This window comes from Branchiostoma belcheri, unplaced genomic scaffold, assembly GCF_001625305.1.
Source record: "Branchiostoma belcheri isolate BF01 breed outbred unplaced genomic scaffold, Haploidv18h27 scaffold3, whole genome shotgun sequence".
Taxonomy (NCBI): Eukaryota; Metazoa; Chordata; class Leptocardii; order Amphioxiformes; family Branchiostomatidae; genus Branchiostoma; species Branchiostoma belcheri.
In genome coordinates, this window is record NW_017803909.1 from 6,413,718 (window position 1) to 6,435,515 (window position 21,798).

Sequence of the window (21,798 nt, forward strand, 5' to 3'; positions counted from 1 at the left end):
CGTTTTGCGGTAGTTTAGCCAAGATGGCTGCGAGATGGAGCAGTGAAAATGTTGTTGCGGAATATCGGGATTTGCAGGTGAGTTATTCAAACATAACGACTTTTAACAGACCCCGTAGGACTTCGATAACCTATTTCGTGAATATGCATCAGTCACAGCGTTTGACATGGACTCTGAAGGCGCCCAATTTGGGTCCAACTTTGGAACTGGTGCAGTGGGAGGGGGGCGTTCCTGACTATAACGTTATCCCTATATGGACAACGACTCCTGACTAGTCCTTACTTGCCTCTGTCAAAGTCCTTGTGTGCTTCATCTTGTTGTATCACATCAAAGGCATTAATTTTGAACAGCATCTATGGAACTGTCATCTGTATGTTTGTGTAAAGTAATGAAGAGTTCGTGGATATATCAGCAGAAAATTGTGCTGAAGTGACAGCCAGCTATAAGATCTTGTGTTGAATCCTTACCTGTATTCTCCAGGCCACCGCGATGGCAGTGGACTGCACAGGCTGTCATGCCTTGTTGGCAGGGTGAGTTCTCCAGGTCTAGATTCAGTTTGAATGTTTTTTTAGTACATCAACAAAGGTGTCTGCTCTTTAACTGCATTTATCTTTTGTAATATCCTGTACCATTTTTTTTGTCTGGATGTAACGTTACAGGGTATCGTATCTGTATAGCTGGCATAAACCCCCTTCGGCATAACAGCTTTGCAGGCATAGGGCACAACAGCAGCTGACTATTATACTATTAAACAACCTGTTTAGTTAACCTATTAGTAACATCTAACCATTGGACAATAGTGTATCGTCTTACTGTCTGTATATGTCCTTACACCAATGTTTGGATGGAAAAGTCATGTTAGAGACTTTCTGAGTAACAAACTATGTATAAGTTATTAACTGTATATACATGTATGTTTTGATTTTGACCTGTTTTGACCGTGTCCAGACGTAAACATTTTGCGCTGGTGAAGTTGGATAACCAGCAGCCGGAGCTGCAGAAGAAGAGTGTTCGGCAGAGTAAGTGGGAAGTCAGCGCCGTGCAGTGGTGTCCGCACGCCTCCAACGGAGACTTCTTCGTAGCAGCTGTAAGGGTCTTTCAAATCTCTTATTACATTCGCCAAGAAGGTTATGTTTTCGGAGGAGTTTGTGCGTGTGTCTGTGTGTCTGTAAACATGATAACTTGAGAAGGCTTGAATGGATTTACTTGATATTTGGTAGGTGGGTAGGTTTTGATAAGACCTCGAAATGATTAGATTTTGGGACCCCTAGTGGCTTCTTATGGTACTGCAGCTGAACTTCCAATTTTGATATCTTCCTGATCTGAATCTGAAGACCGTTGTCAGCTAGACCAGTTCCTTTGTACCTGCAGACAGTTACCATTTGCCAATAGATACTGCCTGGCCAATTTGATACAGTCTTTGTAGCTACCCAAAAGATTTGTTTGGGGATTAGCTTTGCTCAATTAGCGTACATTTGCAGCAGCAACTACTCTCCCTACGTCAGAAACTCCATTGATACAATAGATCTAACCACCTACCTACCAGTAACATTGCTCCTTTCTTTTCTAGTACATAAAGTTTTATATTAATTATTATGACACTGTTTTGTACTTGTGAAACAACTTTTTGTATTTTTACAGTCTAACCAGACAGCTGAGGTGTACAGCTTCCAGGACAGTCAGCTGAAAACTCGCTCAGTCCTTAAGGGCCACACCCGTGTTATCAGGTATGGTTACACACTTGAGAGTACTGTTAAACTGTACAGAATAGAACAAGGAACCACTACGGCTGCAAACTTAAGTGCTATTAACCTAGAATTAATGTTTATTTCTTCTTCACCAGAAGTATTGTAATACGAAACTTGTCACCATTGAATAGATTGACTGTGTTTTCTCTGTGCCCTTCCTCCCCTCCAGTGATGTGGACTGGTCCATGTCAGATGCCAACACTGTGGCCACCTGTTCTGTGGACACCTATATCTACCTGTGGGACATCAGGTGAGCATGTTGATCAAAGATTCAAGTTTCCATACTCTTTCTTATTTGACTGCACAAGGCGTGACAGCCCCATGTACCACTCCCTTGTATTGAGAGTAAACTGCATTATAGTCAAAGGTATGCCCCTCTTTGAAAGTAAAACTAAAAGATTAGACAAAAGAATGGGAAGGAAGCATGATCATGTTGGTGTCTTTTTATTTCACAGAGACCCAAGAAAGCCGTCCCTAGCCTACAATGCAGTTGGTGAGTCCACAAAGGCTTCTCATCCCTTATATTGTGTATTTGTACTGTACTGACTAACTTACTTAGACTTAGGGGCTCCCGCGTCTCGTGACGCATGAGGCAGTCAAAGCAGCCCAGCTTCCTCTGTCAGCAGCCAGCCTCAAGGCTTCCTTCCAGCTCATGCTGACTGCCTGAAGGTCCCTCTCCACTGTCTGTTGCCAGTTCATCCTTGGGCGCCCCCTTCTTCTCCGTCCTTCTGGGAACCACTGTAGGACTTGGTTGGCTAGTCTGACAGGTGGGAGTCTGACAGCGTGTCCTAACCAGCTGAGCTGGCGTTTGCAGATGATGGAGGACACTGGTTGTTGCTTAGTTTGAAGTCTGTCGCTGTACTGAAGCAGATATAAATGTATGACTGGTACTAATATGTTAATTTCACATTGTCCATGGTCTGAAAACTGTAAGGAACTATTACACAGTCTCTTTATTGTTGTGTCAATATGAAGTTTTTGTTGCACATACGTCAAGTAAATTTGAAACCCTTGCACCACAGCTGGAGCGTCTCAGGTGAAGTGGAACAAGGTGAACAGTTACCTGCTGGCCACCACTCACGAGGGAGACATACGGGTCTGGGACCAGAGGGTAAGGATAGAATATACTAGTAGATATTTATCTTATCTAATTCTGTTTTACTTCACAGGATCTGCTTTTCTTTTCCAACTTTATTGTTCAAGTACAAAATATTTCAAATACATCAAGTTCAAATACATCAGACTTTTTACATATTTCTTAAGGAGCATTCAGCTTTAGACATTGAAATAATATCTATTTGACCGTATTGAAATTTACAGATGGTATTTTTCCCGACCAGTATTAGCTTATTGATACATTGAAAGCTTACATCAGAAAGGTGATATCCTAGAATAACATCTTGTATCTTTAACATGAGTGTGTAACTGTATTCAGAAAGAAAACACAGGATCTGTTTCTTCCTCGTCTGTTCCAAGCAAATAAGGTCAATGACCTGGACCAGACAGCTGTCACCATGGTAACTGATGCTGCAGCAGACACCCTGTGGTATTGGATTACATTACATAGCATGTTTCAGGACAGAGTCGGAGGAACTGGTCACCATATATATGAATATGTTTAAGTAAGAATAAACAGGGCAGTAGTTTGTTAGGCTACCTTGTGAAAATTAACGTCTCATATTTGCTAAATGCAAACGTTAATTTTCTAGTTATTTTATTTGTTCATTTGAAGTCCAACATGGCAAGACAGTTGTGAACTTGACTATCCATATCTCTCCTCCCTCTACCCCACAGAAAGGCAGCACACCTGTGCAGTACATTGCAGCCCACCTGTCCAAGGTACACGGGCTGGACTGGGACCCCACCAGCGAACACCTCATGGCCTCATCCAGCCAGGATTGCACTGTCAAGGTCAGACTTCAAGGTCAAATTCATTAACAACAGGCAGAAATAATAAGTCTTCAATTCAAATGTGTTTTTCTGTTGGTCAATGTTTTAGGTACATAAATGTACATCTTTGTCTCCTACATATTTTTTGTTATTGCTGATTTCCCAAATTTCTCCATCACAGTTCTGGGATGTGACAAACCCCAAGAGAGCCACGTCTATGCTGAAGTCAGGTGCTCCAGTGTGGCGAGCTCGATACACGGTATGTACTCTGAGAGGGCAGTGCTATGTGTAATGATACAAGTTGGTCACAGTAATTCAGTACCTTTGTGTTCTGCTAGGAGGCGCACATGTACTGCCAGTAGAAAAGACTGCATGACCTTTTTTTCTGCCTCCCCTTCTTGCAGCCATTTGGGCACGGCCTGATCACGGTGATGGTCCCACAGCTGAGGCGGGGGGAGAACAGTTTATTACTGTGGAACACAGACAACCTGACCTCCCCCATACACACCTTCGTGGGACACACAGACGTGGTGTTAGAATTCCAGTGGAGAAAACAGAATGAGGGTAGGTGAAGGGGATCATATGTGACTTTTCTGCAATTACCTTTGAAATTAGAATCTCCAGCAATTAGTATATACTAAGGCCACAGCAAGTGAATTTTATGGATGACATCCTCCGCAAACTCCAAATCTAATGCAAGCGGGCGAAAAAAAAACAAGACAGGCTGAAAAAAACAAGGTTCCTACATTTTAAAATTTTTACTCAATCATTGTACAAATGGTTTTGATTCAGTGGGAAACATCACATATACATAGCCAGCATCACATATCACTGCATCAAAGTAAGAAACAAAACATTGAATCAGAGCCTTTTCTTGTCTCCTCTCTTCATAGTTATCTGCCATCCTCCTTCCAGCATGGCAACAGACATCTTTGCCCATTTTCGGCATGTTGACCACTGTCAGAAGGCAACAAAATTTCTTGTTTTTTTTACAAAATCAGGCAAAAATTAATGCGTCGCTGACGTCGTCCATAATAATTGCTGTGGCCTAATGTGATATGAAATATCATTATGGACTATTAATTAGTGATACTGGTCTCTCTTGTCAATGGTAACTAACATTTCATTTACATGTTGTTCCAGACAATGCTGACTACCAGTTAGTGACTTGGTCTAAGGACTCCAGTCTGAGAATATGGAAAATTGACCCTCAGTTACAGAGAGTAAGTTATGTTGTGTATGACTTCAACAATTTAACCCTGATTTGTGTGTTCTTACATACATACATAGGGAAATGAAGCTATAATTGTACAATGTAGTACAATGCTATTATCTAAAACAATGACCAACACATTCAATTGTTGACTCAGTAGTCAATATCTATGGTACATGTACTAGTAATAAAAACTTAGGACAATAAAATCAGTAACAATATTACAGTCATAGACTTACAAATACATCCTATCTAATGCATAAATAATTAAGGGATTCATCTACACACTGTTATTTAGCAAACTGGTTAGAAATGGCATTGGGCTGTTGCTGTACTGACGTGTGTGTGCTGGCAATTGGTCCAGTTGGTTTCTTTGTCTCGTTACCCTACCTCTGAGTTTGGGTAGCCAATCTCGGAATTCTTAGCAAACTTTAGACAGAGAGTTGCAGCAAACTTTAGACAGAGAGTTGCCACTGAAAGCAAATGGATACAGCTTGGCCAATTTGATACTGTCTTTACAGCCACTGGAAGATGTGCTTACTGTATAGATCCAGGTATATATGTTGTTGTAACTTCTATTGCCTGTTCCCCAGTTATGTGGTCACACAGACCTGCAGGACAGCACGGAGCTGGAGACCACAGACTCCATGTCGGAGGCCAGCAGCACCAGGAACAGCATCATCGAGCAGATCACGGGCGGGGTGACCAGCGACTCGCTGGACAGTCCGCAGAAGTCCAAGGACGACCTGATGGGCCAGCCGGAGACCCTGCAGCAGGAGTTTCTCCTGGTCAACATCCCCATCCCGAACATCCAGATCAGTGAGGTACGGCTTGTATCTGTGTCTGTATCTGTATAGCCAGTATAACCACCCTTCAGCATAACACACCAGCTTCACAGGCACGCGGCGCGGCACCAGTTGGCTGTATCACACCGAACAACTTGTTACACTTAATCTTTGCACATTTAATTCCAGGAGTTGTTTAAACCTGTCTAGTGATGTTGCCCCATCACTAGACACTAGACACTAGACAGTGCTTCGTGGTAGCGAGTTTCACTCTACGATAGTTCTTGGGTAATACAAGTTTTTGAACACCTCAATTCTTGGTGGATAACTCTGATATTTGAAGGCATGACTGTTTCTTGTTCTTTTTTTGGACTGGTGTCAGATACTTAGTGGTTGGTACGTCCAACAGTTTATTAGTCATTTTGTACATCATGCACAGCTTGTCTTTACACCAGGAACACTGGGCTAGCATGAGAGGTCTGTGTGTTTCGGTAAAGCAACCAGATGAAGCTAAACTTTTGTTAAGCTATGTGCAGTCGTTTCCCCAAATGGCTAACTGGCTTTACGAGTGGGCATGAGAACATGAGGTCATGGGTTCAATTCCTTACATCCTTGCTAGATGTAAGGACAGGCACTTTATTTTTATATGACTTTTCTCAAAATGCCCAGGTGTAAAATGGGTATCTGATTTCAGTTGGGGAGGTAAAAGGCAGTAGAAGGAGAGGGTTGAGCTCCACCTTCTAATACTGTGCCCTGGACACAGTAAATTAACAACCCACTGCCCCTAGGGCCTCAAAGAGGCTACGAGACTACCTTTACCTTTTTACATGCAAAAGAGACATGTCGAAAAAGGTTGAATGGTTAAATGTAGCCACATTTCAAGTTTTAATCACACCCCTCCCCCCCCAGGTGGACATGATAAAGCGATGTTGCACGGTGTACGCGGTGTGCGGGAACCATGAGGTGAAGGTGGTGGTGACGTTCCCTCCACAGTACCCCAACAACGCTGCGCCCAGCTTCCAGTTCATCAGACCTACCTCCATCACTGACTCACTACAGACTACGTTACTGAAGGTCAGTGACAACCTAGTGGAATTGTTTTTAAGAAAAGTTTATTACAAATCCATGCCCAAAGGCTAATTGTAAGTTACAAACATAAAAGAACACTGATTCAGAAAGTAGATTCAGAGTATAAAATAACTTCAAAATAAAACTATTGCTATGTCTAAAACTATGTCTGAAGCGTTTGACTTCTCTTTTGTAAACCATGGAAGACATAATGTCCCACCTTTTCTAAAATTTGTGGGTTTTGGGAAGTTAGAAGAAGAATAGTTTTTGTTTGTCTGCAAGTTTTGGGAAATTGGGATAAATTGTAGAGGTTTGAACTGTCAACTCATTTCAAGCGTTGTTATTATGAGTGGAAAGACTTTTATCATTAGCAATTTGCAGAGAAATTTACGGACATACCGTACTTAAGTTCCCTTAAGTTTACGGAAGCCTGTACTTCCAAATAAATAAAAATATGTTACCATGTATTTTTCATAAGTCCACTTATGCAGCTACTTGTAGACTTTAGACAGTTATCTATAGCTATCCGTGCTCTGTGTATTCTCAAAATCTTGGTTTATTTTTCACCAGAACTTACGTGAGACGTCCCTTCAGTATGTACGGCGGAACCATGGTTGTCTGGAGGCCTGTATCAGGCAGATGGTCAACACACTGGACAATATCTCGGTCAGTTCTATTACATATAAACTCAACCTGATGTCCAGATACAATTGCAATTACCACACTCACAGTCCATATAAGTTCAGAAACAATGGGTGTCAGAGACACAGTTTGCATCTAGTTTGCTCTTCTCTTGTTTTGTTGTCAATATTGCAAATGGAATGATTTTATATTTATGTTCTTGAGTAGAAGACTTTATATAAGCAATTATGCTTTTTGCTTGATACTACTAGTACTCCAAAAAATGGAATCAACAAGGTTTTGTTTAGAGTTCAATGGCTGCTGTTCTCGGTAAAAGCTAAATAGTACATATTGTTGCATTATAGATTGTACATTCTACTAGTAGACCTACAATTTGTATCATTATGAAATCCTTGGTTTGAAATACCTCTCCAAGTTACATTTAGCTTTTACCATGAAACAGATACATGTAACGTTACTGTTAGAACTATTAGCTTTAGAATTGGGATGTGTAATTATTGTATTATTTGTAAAGTAAGTAATCGTAAAGTTAAACCTTGTCTACTAATCATAAACTTAAACAAAACCTTCCATCCATTCTGTCTCATGTTCAGCTGACAGAGGATGCCTCTCCGGTACGGCAGACCCCCTTCCCCCTGCAGAGCATGGAGTCATTAGTGAACCCTCCCCTCATGTCCATCCCCACCTACGGCACATACCAGGACCTGAACGTTCCCTTCCCCAGGACCAGTGGGGCCCGCTTCTGTGGTGTTGGTGAGTCTCGGCCCTTGTTTTTTTCTTTATGTGTACTTTTTTTTATCATATCACAAGATTTTGCATCAGGAATTGATGGAAAAGATATGTAGGGAAGGCAGGAAAGTTACCGGTAGTGGTTTATTTTGGGCCTCCTGTCTTTAACCTGAAGAACACTTGCACATTAATGGAATTACAATGAATAGAAGTTTGCTAGATATAGAGGTCAAAATTGTTCTGTTAAACAGGGCTTTGCTTTGTTTAAGGCTGTTCCATTATAAGATGAGGGGAGAGCCAGGAAAAGCCCTCAGATCACTTAGAGTGTAGTTGAAGACTTTATTTAAACTTTTCAGTCTGTGACACTCCTACCTTTTCCTTACAACATGATTATCCTTACCTCTCCTTAAAAAAAAACAAGACTTTTGCTGTTCCCTGCACTGCTCCAATGGAACAGTCCTGCTTACCTGTGTTCTTTTCCAGACAAGTTGATTTACTTCACCCGCCCCATCACCCTCAGGCCTAGGCAATCCTCCAGCACTGCTGAGCCATGTATCTATCCTTCTCTGTCTTATTTCTGCTTTCAGCACTCAGTAGCTTAGGACATTAGTACAACAATGTGTTATTTTGGCCACCAAGATACACCCCTGTTTCCTTTGTCTTATTTCTTTTCCTGCTCAGGCCACACCAATGTAATTTGTTGTTTCTCGGATTCGCCCTGGCCACTTTTTTCTGACCACTTTTTTCTGATTTGCAAAATAAAATGATTTTAGGTTCTGAATCAACTGCAAAATGCTTAATGAAAGACATATTTTGGCCCCAATGGTTGAAGAAAGTCCTTTTCTTCCTAATGTAACAATACAACTTCATTTCATTAAAAGTCTATTGTTTTGCTTATAAATCAGCCTGGTATGTTGACTTCATGGCTCAAATCTTAACATTTCTGGCTATCATGGGGTGCTTCTGTCTGTTTTTTTTTTTTGCCCTGTCACTTCACATTTTTTCTGAAAAAATCTGAGAAACAACAAATTAAATTGGTGTGGCCTTATAGACCTACATGTATGTAGTGCAGTATTATTACTATTTCTAAATAAACACAGCGGTAGCCCTGTATTGTTGTAACCAAAATTTGTTCCTTGTGCCTTTATCATTGTTACCAGTGTGTTATGGTTTTTGAGATGTCAAAATTCAGCAACACAATTGGTAGTCATTATGAAACAAGTTCGAACTGCAATTGCCCAATCAAAAAATTGGACTCACCCAAATTTTCGACTGTACAACTCCAGTCTTTTTTCAAGGGATGAGCAATCCACCGCTTCCGTGACGTCACGCAGATAACACACGTGACTCCGTGAGCAGTGGATCATAGGTTGCAGAAAGTCTGTGGCACCCCAGGTCTCTGTTGTTTCATAATGACTTCTACCAACACAGATGAACTTTCAAGATATAATTAATAGTCATCTTTCTAAACCGGAAACAACCAGTACCATTGATGCTGATGGTCCACATAAATCTTCTGATTTGCGTTTCCCAGACAAACTGGTGTACTTCACGCGCCCGAGCACCATCCGACAGTCGTCAATCACCACCGAACAGACTCCAAGGTCAGGTTAAGCCTAGGAAAGTAAAATGTTGTGTTTCCTGTTTCCTGATCAAACCTAGAAAAATCTGCTTGCTGACCTGCATATGCTACAAGTAGTTTGTCATTGATTATGAACAATACAAAGTCCAACTTAAATCGCACAACAGGTTGCAATTGTAACAGGTACGTGTATGGCACGCTTTTCAGAGTTACTGCATATCTAGCTGAAATCTATTCTAATGTCTACAGTAATGCTTATGTGTTCTATATATAGAAACTAACACTATACTGGGATACAAGAGTTTTCTGTAACAACTTTGTCAAGAAAACTCTTGTATCCTTTACTTTACTAACCTGATGAAACTATTTTCGGGGGTAACACTAGTACTATACTACTTCATAAAGGTGATATGATATACATGGAGCATTTGCTTACATGATAATATATAGGAGTTCTACATAAATACGTATACAGACTAGACACTAGGCTATTTTAAGAAACTAATATTATTATAGTATAAATGGTATGAGATATGGACTATACACTACAGTGTACATCAGTTGGTTGAGTTGGATATAGTGTAAAACCTGTTCTGTCCATGTCCCCAGGTCCCTGTCTGCCCTGTCTGCCTACATGGGTCTCCATCCCATGAACATGATGAAGTCCAGTTCTCAGTCTTCCATCTCACGCATCTACTCCGGGGAGAGCGTGCCGGTCGCCCCACTCTCCAACTTCTACTTCAAGGAAAAGGTAGCTCAGGCCAGCACATCAGCAGAACTTGTAACTGCACCTGCGCAAAACCTGTAATGTATTGTGCATAGCACTTTGGCAAAACGTCTCATGTAAGGTCCTAATCGCAAATATAAGGTTAACACTCCATCTGTAGTTTCCAAATGTTATGTCGGAAAGAATATCGTCTGCAATAGGCGAAATTCTAATGAAACATTGACCAAAAATCCAATGAAAACCGTGAAAAAAGGGGGGGGGTACGTTCTGCCGGCATGCTGCTCAGGCCACACCAGTTTGGTTGGTTGGTTGGTGCTTTGATTGCTACTAGACAGGAAAAGTAACGTGTTAAGATTCTGAAGGAAAGTTAATACAGACTGTTACTAGTACTCAGGAGGGGATATGGTCAGATTCGATTTTACCTTTCACTATTGGTGAGACTTTTAAGATTAAAATTAATGCTTAGACCAGTGTAACCAAGTACCAGTAGCTGTTTTCTCTTAATTTTTTTCAAGGAAAGCATTTCCTGCCTTAGTTGTATCATCATTCAGCAAAAGAGAGAATACTCTTTCAGGAAGAATAGATCATTACTGTGCTATAGAAAGAAAAAATCCTTGAAATTGTTCCAACTGAAATGTCCTTATGCCAGTCAGATCAACGTTTATAGTTTGATCTACATTAGTAGCTTTTGATTAAATACTTATTGCATTGATAGATCCAGAGAAAGACTCTAACACTTCTGACACCCTGTACCTGTCATGTTTGTATCTGACAGAAGTCACGCCGCAGTGGGAAGAACCGTGAGAGGGACCTGAACGTCAGCAGTAAAGTTCCGCACGCCGGGCCGGTCCTCATACAGGACGTCAGCTGTCTGCTGCCCATACACCAGAAACTGGCTGAGACATACATGTGGGTTTGTTTGTTTGTTTGTTTGTTTGTTTGTTTGTTTGTTTGTTTGTTTGTTTGTTTGTTAGCTACTGATGTAGCTAAGATAGATGCAAAGATGATTTTATGGCTGTGACTTGTTTTAGTTTTTTAGGGGATTTACATATAAACTAGAAAGGTAATGCATAATGTTTACCTTCACATATGGTTGCGAGTCTAAGTCCCTCCTGCTATAAAATTGCAACATTATGTAACCCAACACCAGTTACCATGGTGACAGTCTGGCTCAGGTCATTGACCAGGTCACAGGGCAGTATTTGGAATGGAAGAAGAAACTGAGCAAAAACAATTACGTTTTCCATTAGATGTTCTCATTATGAAGACCCATGTTAAGGACTACTATACTTATCTGCTGTTCATGAGAGCACCGTTGCCTGTCAAGGTAATAAAATACCTGTCTTGTTCTGTTGTAGCCTGGACCCTAACAACATCCCGAGCATGTGCACTAGGAACGCAGCGGCAGCCAATCAGGTTGGCAGGAAGGACCTTGTGCAGGTGAGCCATGGTAACAGATGACAAATCCTAGTCCCCTACATCGGGCCACAACTGGACTTGAAGCTACATGTACCAGGGCTTGAAATTCATTTTTGGGAATAGGTGCACTAGTGCACCCAACCTAAAAAATCGGGTGCACAAAAAATTTCTTGGGTGCACCATAATAAAATAAAGTAAATAGAATGTCAGCAAAACCTAATTCATATTTTTGTACTACTTTTCTGAGAAGTGTTATTAACTTAACAATATGCTGTATACTATTATACATTGAATCATTGAACATCTTTACAATGCATAGTCCTACAGAAATATTTGGGTGCACTGGTGCACCCACAAAAAGATAGGGTGCACAGCTCCAAATTTGGGTGCACTAAGGTGCACATGCGCCCAGTATTTCGAGCCCTGTATACACATGTCACTCTCTATTATAATTATGGTCCACATGCTCAGAGTTGTCTCCTGTTGTGTTGTACAGGTTTGGTCGCTGGCAGTTCTAGCTCTGAGTGCAGACCTGGCCCCCAGCTCCAGTCCTGATGTGGAGTGCCCCTGGGCACAGCACCCGTTTGGGAGGAGATTACTACAGACGCTGTAAGTGTTAAATTTCATTCTCACATACGTAAATCTTCATTTTAAATACCCCATGTATACATGTACCTGGGTTGTAGCACTACAGTAAGTTGCATGTCATGTGCAGCTAGAGCTGTGTACCTAAACAAATTTTAGGGACAGGTACAGGTACATGGGTACAGGTCCGGACCTGAACCTGTTCCTGAATTAATACTCTGTACCCTCTCCCAGACTGGAGCACTACTGTAACAGTAAGCTGTGTGATGTGCAGCTAAACTGATACTCTGTACCCTCTCCCAGGCTGGAGCACTACAGTAAGCTGTGTGATGTGCAGCTAAACTGATACTCTGTACTCTCTCCCAGTCTGGAGCACTACAGTAAGCTGTGTGATGTGCAGCTAAACTAAGACTCTGTACCCTCTCCCAGGCTGGAGCACTACAGTAAGCTGTGTGATGTGCAGCTAAACTAAGACTCTGTACCCTCTCCCAGTCTGGAGCACTACAGTAAGCTGTGTGATGTGCAGCTAAACTAAGACTCTGTACCCTCTCCCAGGCTGGAGCACTACAGTAAGCTGTGTGATGTGCAGACCCTGGCCATGCTGTGTTGTGCGTATGGAGCTCCCACAGTGCACCCTGAGGGTCGAGGACTCCTTAAGTCCAGCTCCAACTCCAGTTTCCAGTCCAACTCCGTGAGTTTGGCTCCTTTTTATGATTATGATTATTCATCATGCAGAAAAAAATAATAATTATATGTCTTTACATTGAAGTATGACAGTTCATTTTCCAATTAAAGCATTGCCAAAATAGTTCATGTATAAGAATTTTTTAAGCTACCACAATCTTCGAAATAAATCTTTAAACAGGGTATAAGCAGATGATTTACTTTTAGAAAGTATTAGCATTACTAGACTACAATGTAAGTTTAGTGGTAGTACTAAGTTGTCGAAATCCAAAGACGACAATTCTTGATGACCTAGACAGACTTCAAATACATCTAATATTATGTATAAATTAGATGTATGTAATATTGATTTTAATGTGATTGCCGTTACTAATTGTAGTCCTATTGATACTTGCAAAGCTGAATTTATAACTTTGTGTACGAGGACACACAGTGGTAGAAAACGGTTCAACCTTTTGCATTTTTTATTTTTCTTCAATGCATTGATAATTGTTTCTGTACAATACAGGGATATTTGTGAGACAACAGTATTCAAGAAAGTCTACCTAGCTCTTTTCTTTACTTTACTTTGCGTTGGTTTAATGCCTGTGTGTGGACTTTTTGCATGTTTTATTCTCTTTGCCGTGTGTAGTTCCGATCCGGGCCCTCAATGACTAGCAGAAAGGTGGGGTGTCGTTACCTTTTAGACACTCATCTATCAATGTAGCCACAATCAAGACGTTCCTTGGTTTCTGGAATAATTCCAGTCTTTTTTACAGTTCTAGGGCTCTATCACATTCATTGTATGATAAGTATTATATGTAGGACAGCAGATTGAGAGCATTCTTTGAACAGCCATGTACACATTTTACAAATTTCAACTATGTTGTGACAGAAAAGTTACTGTGCATGTAAATATCCAATGACAATGTGCTAATGAATGTGACAGTGCCCTCATAATCTTGTAGTATATTGTGGAAGCAATTTAACAGCAGTTTTACAATTTTGGGCATCTTTCTTCACTAACTTATATATTGTAGAAGTAAAGAATGTTAAACATGCATAGGGGAATTAAATTTTCTCAAAACTTAAGGCACAACTGATTCAGTTGTAGTTAAACGTTTAGATAATCTACAACATGTGGCATCGAATCACACATAGAACCTGTAGTATATGTCGTCATTTGATATATAGCCAGTGATTGCCTCCTATGTCAATGAAATCAAAGCTGTCCTCCTGTGTAGAGTTAATTTCAGACATTGATTATGTCATGTCTTGTAAGCTGTTCTAGGAAGTTTCATGCATAGGGCTTGAAATACGTACTCCAATATACCTGAAAAATATTCTGTACCACAAATTTTCTGACATCTCTGAGAATAACATTGTTGGTAACAGAAAAAAGTACTTTGAGCTCTGGCCTATAACATATTAACAGCTTTGGTAACACTATGTTAACTGTATGTAATGCTTTCTACCCAGTCTTCTGGAAATGTGTACGGCTCACCAGGAACTTATGAAACAGACGCTTTTGTCACAGGTGGCTGGACTATAGGTGAGCCCAAGACTTCTGCTTGCCTGTCAATTAAATATGATGATTTTATGAGTAGATAAGATAGATGTACACGTGTTTGACTTCCCAGTATCTATGCCTTGCTGCTGGTTTCATGGATCCATGGAGAAAACGTCCAAAGCAGAAGACAGATATTGTACATCATGAATAGTCAAATGATTTGTATCAGATTCTTCTTTATTCACTAAGTCAAAAGTAGATTGTGCATTTAGACTGTCACATTAGACTCAGGGTTTTTTCTAAACCGGGGAATAAGGGCACCGCTCCTTCATGTAACCAGTTAGCACCCCCATATCAATTTTCAGAATGAACCCTAAGTGACTACATACACAACATTAAGATCTCAAAATTACCTTTTTCCAGTAAAAAAAAACAAAAACAAAATGTCATAACATTACATTCTAGCATTACAAACTGTGTTACTCTTGTAAAAATGCCAAAATCCTGCGTCAACCCCCCACTCGGTCACTTTGCTCCCTCGCCATGCTAGTGATCTGCTCCCTCACACTAATTTTTGCTAGAAAAAACCCTGAGACTGAAGCATATACAAAAAGTAATCAGGAGAATTGGTGGATAGAAAGCCATACGAGTGCTAGAAATGCTGTTTATCCCTGACTGCAGGAAACCGTGAATCAGGGGGCATGCGGCGGAGTATCAGCTGGACAGAAACTTCCTCGCCTGACGACTACCAGTACCGAGAGTACGTGGACCCGCAGCAGAGGGAGAGGGAACTACATGACAACGAGAAACAGTATGTCAAATCCTACACCAGTCTTTTATTTATTTACTTATGAAGATTTACCACATTATTAGAAGGATTGAGTCAGACATAACAATTGACTATCACCTCTTCAAAGATGTAAAAACCTGAGACCAGACTATAAGGTTTGAACCCTTCACTCCGGGAAGGTCCCCTACTCTTTTTGATAAGTGTGATGGGTTCTTTAACGTGCGTGGGGTGTGGCTCTCCCAGACACGAGACCTCTATTTAACGTCCTATCCGAGGGACATCACTAACCGAAGCTAGGTACTCATTTACACCTAAGTGAAGTGAGGAAAGTTGTGTATAGTGCCTTAATTTCCCAAGGACACAAGATACTGTAGGCGGCATCAGACAGGATTCGAACCCGGGACCTCTTGGGTCTGAGCCAAACACTCTACTGTTATGCCACATGACACCACAGATTTAGCTTTGAATATAATAAAAATATTTGACAGGTCAAATCATCTCTCATGGTTGCTTCATCAGGTTGGAAAGTCCTTTGAAATAGGTAGGATACATGTATCTTAACAAAACAATTGTCTCAGCACCTATAAATAAGCTGCCATTATTACATGTATCTACATTTGGGACTGCAATGCCACCTGGCAGCAGGATGTAGCATTACACTCTGATGGAGGCAGCTGACTAGTTGGTGAAACAAGAAAAGTTCAGCTGTGTTAGAAGAACCTTACCTTCACAAACAGATTTTGTTTTACTGTGTACTTTCCTAATCCAACCCCACCCCAGGTTACTGGACCCTGGCTGCACCCTGCTGTATGATGAGTTTAAGAAGGCGTATGGAGAGATCCTGTATCGGTGGGGTCTGAAGGACAAGAGAGCTGACGTGCTGAAGTATGTGTCAGTACCACCTGAAGCACACAAAGGGATCGGTGAGTTTAAGAAAAGGCTAGAGCTAGTGTGCTAAGTTGAAACACTAGGAGCGAGTAGAAACAGGAAAACCCCTGGGTTGCTGGGAATTGAACCCGCACCAAACCCAGGCAGCCAGATTAAGACCCCAGCGTGTTAACCATTAGGCCAAAATTCCAGGACCCATTGGATGGGGACAGTTAATTAGCAGCACTCAAACCCCACTGTTACACTACTTACCCTTTTTCAGATTCGCCCTCAAATCTCCAAGTTTGATATCCCTGTGTGGCATGGTTTACCATTAACTTCCCAAAACCCACTAATTTTGGAAAAGGTGGTACATTACGTCTTCCACGGTTTAAAAAAGAGAAGTCAAACCCCTCAGACAATCACATAGTTTTAGACATAGCTATAGCTTTAGACAACTACCTTCCATCATGTAGATTTTAGTTATTTATACTCTGTTTCAATGTTCTTTTATGTTTGTAACTTGCAATTAGCCTCTGGGTGTGAATTTGCAATAAACTTCTCTAATTAACGTTACTCACAGGGCCTGTTGGTGAGTCTACAGCTTTGATTGAGACAAGAATAGTTTGATTAACACAAGAAAAGTATTGCCATGTCTCAGAATGAAAATGTCTTCCTTCTGCAGAGTTTGGAACAAAGTGTGTTCACTGCTACAAGGACGTCCGAGGTCCACAGTGTGCCTCCTGCCGTGGTTATGGCTTCCAATGTGCAATATGCCACATAGCTGTTAAAGGTATGTCTCTCACTTACAACTTCTTTCCATTGACAAATGAAACTTGCAAAAAGAGAACCTCATGAAATGTGTACAAACTTATACATGATTACATTCTCTAACATTGTAATGGCCCTCCAAAGTATTAGAACCGTTCTCTCTGCCATGTAAGGCCACACCAATTTAATTTGTTCATTCTCAGATTTTTTTGGAAAACATATGAAGTGACAGGGAAAAAAAAGTAAAAATAGAAACAAGTCTAGTCCCAAATGCTACGATAGGAGCGATAAAATCAACACAAAAGACTGGGTTAATGTCTAAACAATGAATTTTGAAGTTTTAATCAAACCACTGCATTGGTAGATGGAAAAACTAACAACTAGGAAGAAAAGGACTTTCCTCAACTGTACATGTTTGGGGCAAAATATGAGCATATTTGAGTTGATTCAGAACCAGAATTTTTTTTTGCAAATCAGAAAAAAATGACGAGGCAAAGCCGAGAAACAACAAATTAAATTGACGTGGCCTAAGTGGAGATATCCTCCTCTCTCTGCCGTACCATGTAGGGTCGTCAAACTTCTGCCTGGCTTGCGGACACGGCGGCCACTCCCGTCACATGCAGGAGTGGTTCCAGAACTACGACATCTGCCCCACGGGGTGCGGCTGCAGCTGTACTGAGGAGAACCACGTGCTGGAAAGCTTGTGATGTCATACTGAGCTGGTGTCTGTACCGTAGGTTCTCCATACAACCCAGGCTTGTCCATGGGACAGTCACACAACCCAGGCTTGCACATGGGACATTCACACAACCCAGGCTTTTACAATTTTTGGGATCGTGTGGCGCAACGGCAGCATGCGCGACTCGGAATCAAGAGACATGCCACCGATTGTGTGCCCTTGGGAAAGGCTCTTAACTCAACTTTCCCCACTAGACTCAAGTGAAAATGAGTATTGTCTGTCTAGTATTTGTTTCTATGTGCAGGACACAACACCAGCAACAGCTGCCTCTGTTCCGCGTGTATTGCACTGTTGCAATTTCAATAAATCAAATCAAATCTCCAGGACCCAGGCAAATTAGTACATGGGACATCCACAAAACCCAGGCTTGTACATGAGATATCCCCCAAACCTAGGCTGAGAAGAACTCAGATATATGTACAGAGGATACCTGGAAAATCCAGGGTTGTGTGTGGGATATCTGCAGGACCCAGGCTTGTATGTGGGATATTCACAAAGCTCAGACAAGAGAAATATTACTCTAGAAACCAGCCTTGTGCATAGAACATTAGCAGGCAGAACTCAAGTTCCCTAGGTCCCAGCCTTTTACATTGAAACTCACCTAAAATCTAGGCTGGTGCATGTTATGTTCCAAGAACCCCGTCTCCAAAGCCATATACAGCTGGTACATTTAAGATACTAGTATGAATGACTTACGTGTATATATCACTTCCAATGGAATCATAAGAAGATATATCAATGATTAAGAGCATCACAACAATCTTGAATATATTTATATGTATATCAGTTAGCAAATACTACAATCAAACTGCTGCAGATATGAGTTGTGTTGCATAAAAATAAAATAGATATATCTGTTGCATCAGGTGTTGTCTTCTTTAAAGCCATGACACAAAGGCGATCAGGGATCTCATACCTCGAAATAATTCTTTTATATTGTCTCATTATTAATGCAAATAAGATTGTAATTAGCATAATACATTTTAAATGATGGTCCAAACTGCATACTACATTTTAGTACATTGTATGTGTGATGGTTCAATCCTTTGGCAGAACGTCACTTGCGAAATTCTACCTCTAAGTTTCACTCCTATTGTTATCAACCCTTGGTACATACGTTGACATCTAGTGTAGTGCCATCTCTGTGTATATCCCTATAACGTGACAGGAACCAGGTATTAAGTTTCTTTTTGACATTAATTGCATCAGACACAAAGCTGCTCTTTTGTGTGTTGAATATCATGCTGTCTATCTGGTGTGGATCTCTGACAGGGCAAAGTACTTAAGATGAGCCCTCGCCAAGGACATGCTGAAAATTAGATTTGAATAATTGATGTGTTTTTCCTCCTGTATTAAAGTCAAGGCATGGGTGAGATGCGAGGAGAAAAAGCTATCTGTCACCAAAAGTCCATAGCATGTTCTGGACAAAAATACAAAATTGGAGGTTCTGCTGCAGTACCAAGGTCAGCCACCAGTAGACCTATATTTGACCTTGACATTTGTCTACCAACATACCAAATATCATTACAATCCATCAAGGCGTTCTGAAGTTTAGCTGACTACAAATGTGCGGACACACAGACACGGACACGCCAAATAAAGACAATACCTCCATTTTTCATGGAGGTAAAAATCGCACAGAGTTCTGCAAGACTGGTACCGGAGGACGTTAAATAGGACATGGGGAACAAATTACACGAAGTCACAATAGCCTCGGGGACATCTAACCCTTGCTAGTTCCGTCAGACTCTGTTATGAATTGACAAGCTGCAAAATTAGCAGAAATTGGCAGGCTAGAGATAATGATTTGCCACCAGTAGGAGTTGATGGCAAATTCTTCCTAATTTGACAATTCCTACTGTTTTGGCAGCCCGCAGATCAGTCTAGTGGAAACGAAACTCCATTGACACGGAATAAATGAAGCACTGAGCGACACTAAAACAGTTTAAGGTCACTAACACATTTTGCCCGTTTCACCGAAATACTGAGGCGGTTCGGTTCTATTCCCTACAGAAGAATATATTGGGATTTTGTTTGATAATTATGATACCTGCCTGGTGTAAGTACTCGTGTAACGTCGGACGTCTTTTACCAGCCCGTATTTACCTCAGTACCCGCAGGCCTTCGTGACTATTGAAAGGGTCATCCGCAGTCATCACACCTTCACACCAGACCAATAAACCAGACCCAACCGAGGCATTAAGGACGCGTTAGGTGACGATTTCAGGTGAGTAGCCGTTTCCTTTTTCTTTTTAGTACTGGTGAACGGTCTCATGTACACATACATGCACACACAACACTTAATATCTACCAGACTAACTACGCTGGCTATATATAGGAGAATATGAGGGGAGTTTGGCCGCCTTGTGGTTTGAGGGAAAGAAACTACCTCCCCGCAGCCGGACTCCCTTGGCCAATTTTACTCTCTTTTTTTGCCGATCGAATTCTACGATCCGTATTCTCGTAGAAAGACGCAAGAAACAAGATTAAGTCTCAACACGTGCGAACTTAGCGACAAATTGTGTGTTAACAACCGTTAGTACTGTTGACTATACACTTCGTACCCGAAAGCCAAAACAGGTACTGACGGCAGCTTAAACTGTAATGGGATATGGCTTTTAATCTACACCGGCGATGGTGGAGTCGTATAAATCTGACGGAAGACCCCGGTGAATACTCTCCAAGCAGAGGTTGTGGGGGAATGATCGTTAGCTTTTTATATATGGCCGGGTTTTTTTTGTGTCGCTAATCCCACCACCCGTCGGTGGCCGGCGACCCTCTCTGGCAAATTTGATACTGTCTTTTTGACACCGATAGGGATCTGCTTGGAGATCACCCGGTGGATACTATCTGTGAGTCATGACTGTCCCAAGAATGCCTTTAATCAATGACATTATACACAGAGTGTATAATAAAAATAATGTCCTTGCTTTAATATACTGTCGTAAACCTAGCGTACGACATGCGTGACAACGACTTGCATCCTACAAACAAAAGAGGCCGGAAATTACACAGCCATTTCTGTTTGGTACCTTGGGCGTAGACTAATTTCCCCACGCAACATGCATATGCATTCAGTCAACACTGACATCACCACATACGAGTACCTGTAAGGAGTCTAAGGACCCGTGCGGCATATTCGTAGCCTGTGTACCTTTCGGATTTTGGCTCCGCAACGCTCGAAAAAAAATCGAATCAGTTGTGATGGAAACGTTGTCGTAGATCCTTATTAAATTTTCAGAGAGACTAGTACAAAGGTTGACCCGGCTAGTGTCAAGGACAGATGAGAAGACAAACTCAGCATATCCCGACTATGTACATTATGGAAGGTGTCACAGTATCTCAAGTTACAGTCATATTGAGATGACGAAATCGTTATCTCTAGAGAGATGTTGGATCTTAGAGTCTTATGTCTGAATTTACCTGAATGGAAAAGCACGTACCAAACCAGTCCTACACTTTGTGAGAAAAACACAACATCAGTGGCGATCGGGAGCTAGTGGCTGCGGTTTTCTAATCTCCAAGGAGATGTTGGGATGAAAAATCGTCTTCTGGTCATCATGCAATTGTGACGCCTCACCCCTTTTTGCTATGTAGAATAATAGTTTGTTTGGTTGCTTTGCACGATAAAGCACCATATTTCCTACTCCATTGTCCCTTCAGGCTCATTTCCTTCCCTACTGTTTGTTCATCCCTAACCCTGTCCTTAACCAATGCATACCTGGCTGACACGACACATCTTAAAATGAGGGCGTGCACGTCTTTCAAGTCCGTCGGGCGTAGCGAGCTATTTTAACTCTTAATGAAGCGCAAGAATTCAACGTTCAGTGTTGTTAGCAAATTCTTCGTTAAGCATAAGCGCTTTTTACGCACCACGTTTTATTTGTTTTATCCAGAATTCATCGTTAAGCATTATTGACAAATATTAATGTTTCGTACATCACAGCCAAACGCCAGATTGCCCAAGAATTGAAAGGTTCGGTTTTAAGCATCCTCCCATGGCAGGGTCAGCGGCTCCGAGTTCCTGTAGGGATGGAGAAGGAACTCGGAGCCGCTTACCCTGCCATGGG

General features: G+C 41.4%; 1 protein-coding gene across 4 annotated transcripts; it reads left to right on the plus strand.

Moving 5' to 3' along the window:
• The first annotated feature begins 8 nt into the window (after positions 1-8).
• LOC109474006 (WD repeat-containing protein 59-like) lies at positions 9-17,812 on the plus strand. Of its 4 annotated transcripts, XM_019774202.1 has the most exons (28): positions 9-77; positions 481-530; positions 949-1,087; positions 1,642-1,727; positions 1,918-1,998; positions 2,204-2,241; positions 2,771-2,859; positions 3,543-3,659; positions 3,820-3,897; positions 4,043-4,202; positions 4,782-4,861; positions 5,445-5,675; positions 6,546-6,710; positions 7,275-7,370; positions 7,940-8,099; positions 8,559-8,627; positions 9,610-9,679; positions 10,267-10,408; positions 11,160-11,293; positions 11,743-11,824; positions 12,300-12,412; positions 12,944-13,079; positions 13,704-13,736; positions 14,531-14,603; positions 15,243-15,372; positions 16,132-16,274; positions 16,904-17,011; positions 17,557-17,812. In XM_019774202.1, exons 1-28 carry the CDS (start codon positions 24-26, stop codon positions 17,694-17,696), a joined length of 2,997 nt encoding a protein of 998 aa, XP_019629761.1. In that variant the 5' UTR covers positions 9-23; the 3' UTR covers positions 17,697-17,812. The 4 variants fall into 4 exon arrangements, with proteins under 4 accessions (XP_019629761.1, XP_019629762.1, XP_019629763.1 ...); XM_019774203.1 differs by lacking the exon at positions 13,704-13,736; XM_019774204.1 differs by lacking the exon at positions 8,559-8,627 and having other exon boundaries at positions 17,557-17,811.
• Positions 17,813-21,798: the final 3,986 nt, after the last annotated feature.

Excerpts from the sequence above, each read along its gene's own strand:
- LOC109474006 (XM_019774202.1), top strand. The coding sequence starts at position 24 with ATGGCTGCGAGATGGAGCAGTGAAAATGTTGTTGCGGAATATCGGGAT. Across the intron at positions 5,676-6,545 it reads CGAACATCCAGATCAGTGAG|GTGGACATGATAAAGCGATG; the intron begins GTACGGCTTGTA and ends CTCCCCCCCCAG. Across the intron at positions 7,371-7,939 it reads ACACACTGGACAATATCTCG|CTGACAGAGGATGCCTCTCC; the intron begins GTCAGTTCTATT and ends TCTCATGTTCAG.